Source organism: Eimeria maxima, genomic scaffold (assembly GCF_000499605.1).
Source record: "Eimeria maxima Weybridge genomic scaffold, Emw_scaff1042, whole genome shotgun sequence".
In the NCBI taxonomy this organism is placed as follows: domain Eukaryota; phylum Apicomplexa; class Conoidasida; order Eucoccidiorida; family Eimeriidae; genus Eimeria; species Eimeria maxima.
Window position 1 is genome coordinate 2,501 of NW_013563378.1, and position 2,500 is coordinate 5,000.

At 53.5% G+C, this 2,500-nt stretch overlaps 1 protein-coding gene across 1 annotated transcript in view; it reads right to left on the reverse strand.

Moving 5' to 3' along the window:
- EMWEY_00047700 (hypothetical protein, conserved) overlaps nucleotides 1-2,500 on the reverse strand; it is a gene marked incomplete at both ends in the record, with an annotated part of 5,486 nt that overhangs the window by 1,922 nt on the left and 1,064 nt on the right. Inside the window, 2 exons of the mRNA XM_013477225.1 lie at nucleotides 1-1,258; nucleotides 1,556-2,500. The exon at nucleotides 1-1,258 is cut by the window's left edge and continues 832 nt beyond it; the exon at nucleotides 1,556-2,500 is cut by the window's right edge and continues 141 nt beyond it. Of these exons, the coding sequence (XP_013332679.1) occupies nucleotides 1-1,258; nucleotides 1,556-2,500 (2,203 nt within the window). The remainder of the gene's footprint in view (nucleotides 1,259-1,555) is intronic.

The following is a 2,500-nucleotide window of genomic DNA, read 5'->3' on the forward strand; positions in this document are numbered from 1 at the left end:
TTGCTGCTGCTGTTGCTGTTGCTGCTGCTGCTGTTGCTGCTGCTGATGGTGGTGGTGTCCCTTGTGGTCCTGGTGCTGCAGGAGAACTTGCTGCTGCTGCAGTCCCTGCTGATGCACATGTTGCTGCAGTAGGAGAAACTGCTGCTGCTGCTGCTGCTGCTTCATCAGCAAGTTGCTGCTGCTGCTGCTGCCTCTGATGTTTTAATGCAGCAAGCATTAAACTACGTAGATCTGCTGCTGACAAAGGCCTTTGCTGCTGCTGCTGCTGCTGCTGCTGCTGCTGCTGTAGTCGTCTAGGATGCTGCTGCTGCTGCTGCTGCTGCTGCTGCTGTTGCTGCAGCAAATGGGGATATGCTGCACCTAAACAGCAGCAAAGCTCCTCTAGCAGCATACAAGGTACATGCGGCTTCCTATTATCAGCAGCAGCAGCAGCAGCAGCAGCAGCAGCAGCAGCAGCAGATGAGGGAGCAGCAACTTGCTGCAAGAAGACCTTAACTGCTGGATCTGCTGTTAGCATGAATACAAGTCCATCACTAGACCTGTTGCTGCTGCTGCTACTCCCACCACTACCATTGCTGCTGCTGCTGCTGTTGCTGCTGCTGCTGCTGCTGCTGCAGACCTCCTCCAGGTGTCTCTTCCATAGGAGGGCAAAGTCTAGTGTCTCCAAGGTGTCTCTGCTTAGCTGCAATGCGCAGCCAAGAGATAAATCCTGTGAGGACAATAAGGAGAATTGCTGCTGCTGCTGCTGCTGCTGCTGCTGCTGCTGTTTATCTCCTTCGTGATTGTGCTGCTGCTGCTGCTGCTGCTGCTGGGAAGAAAGAGGCTTCTTATGAGTCTTTTTTATTCCCTCTATATACTCAACTACTTGGAAGTCACTAGCTAGCTGACGCAGCTGCTGCAGTGCATCCTGCTGCTGCTGCTGCTGCTGCTGCTGCTGCTTCTGTTTATGCTGCTGCTGCTGCTGCTGCTGTTGCTGCTGCTGCTGCTCTTGCTGCATGCGGGCTACCTCCCTCTCTACATAATCCGTCACAAGAAAAACAGATATGTCGCTGTCTGAGACTGCATTCCCTTCTGCTGCTGCTGCTGCTGCTGCTGCTGTTGCTGCTGCTGCTACACTTCCTGCTGCTGCTGTTGCTGCTGCAGGTCCTGTTGCTGCAGTTGCTGCAGCAGCAGCATTCTTCTGACCTCTGCATGCAAGCAGACCTCTGCTGTACAGACGACGTAAACCAGCGAAGCTTATAGGACAAGGCTCATCACACTGCAGCACAACAGCAACAGCAGCAGCAGCAGCAGCAGCAGCAGCAACAGCAGCAAATGATGATGATAATGATAATCTGCTGCAGCAAATAAGTAAAGAATAAAGAGACAACAGCAGCAACAAGCAGCAGCAGCAGCAGCAGCAGCAGCAGCAAAGATATAATAACAGCAGCAAAGAGATAAAAGAATCAGAAAATGCAGCAGCAACAACAGCAACAACAGGAGCTACAACAGCAACAGCAGCAGCAGCAGCAACAGCAGCAGAAGCAGCAGCAGCAGCAGCAGCAATTATATTTACTTGTGTATGTGCAGCACAAGTTCCTTCCTTCATTTGTGTAACACAAGAAGAATCAACAAATATATACAAAGGGAGACTCCTTAGTATATCTGCATCTGCATCTGCTGCTGCTGCTGCTGCTGCTGCTGTTGTTGTTGTTGTTGCTGCTGCTGCTGCTGTTGGTGCTGTTGGTGGCGGTGGTGGTGGTGGTGGTGGTATTGCTGCTGCTGATCCTGCTGCTGTTGATACTGATGATGGGGATAATGCTGATCCTGCTGCAGCTGCTGCTGCTGTTGTTGCTGCTGCTGCTGCTGCTAATTTTGTTGCTGCAGTACTTGCTGCTGTTCTTGATCCTGGTGCTGCTGCTGCTGCTGTTGCTGCTCTTGGTGATGCTGCAGCTGCATATGGTGCTGCACCTCGTCCTCCTGCTGCTGCTGCTGCTGCTGCTGCTGCTGTTGGTGCAGCAGATGCAGCAGGACTGCATGCAGCACTACTGTGGGGTGTCTCCCGTGCTGCTGCTAACATTGCTGCTGCAGCACGCGGTGTATGAGTTGGTGCTGCTGTTGCTGCTGCTGCTGCTGTTGCTGCTGTTGCTGACATCGCTCTACCTGCAGCTTTGCCATTTGCTGCTGCTGCTGCTGCTGACCGTGCTGCTGCTGCTGCAGCAGGGGGTTGTGCTGCTGCTGCTGCTGCATAAGAAACACGACCAGAGGCAATTCGCCTATCTACTGTTGATGCTGCAGCTGCTGGTGTTGCTGCTGCTGCTGCTGCTGCTGTATCGCGCACCCTACTGGTTGCACCAGCAGATTGTACCGATTGTTGCTGCCTGCTGCTGCTGCTGCTGCTGCTCAACGGAATCTTGCTGCCCCGCTGCTGCTGCTGCTGCTGCTTGGCTGTGGGGTCGTCAGAGGGGCGTCGTGATGTGCCTGCTGCAGCACATTTAAGTCTCTGACTTGCTGCTGCTGC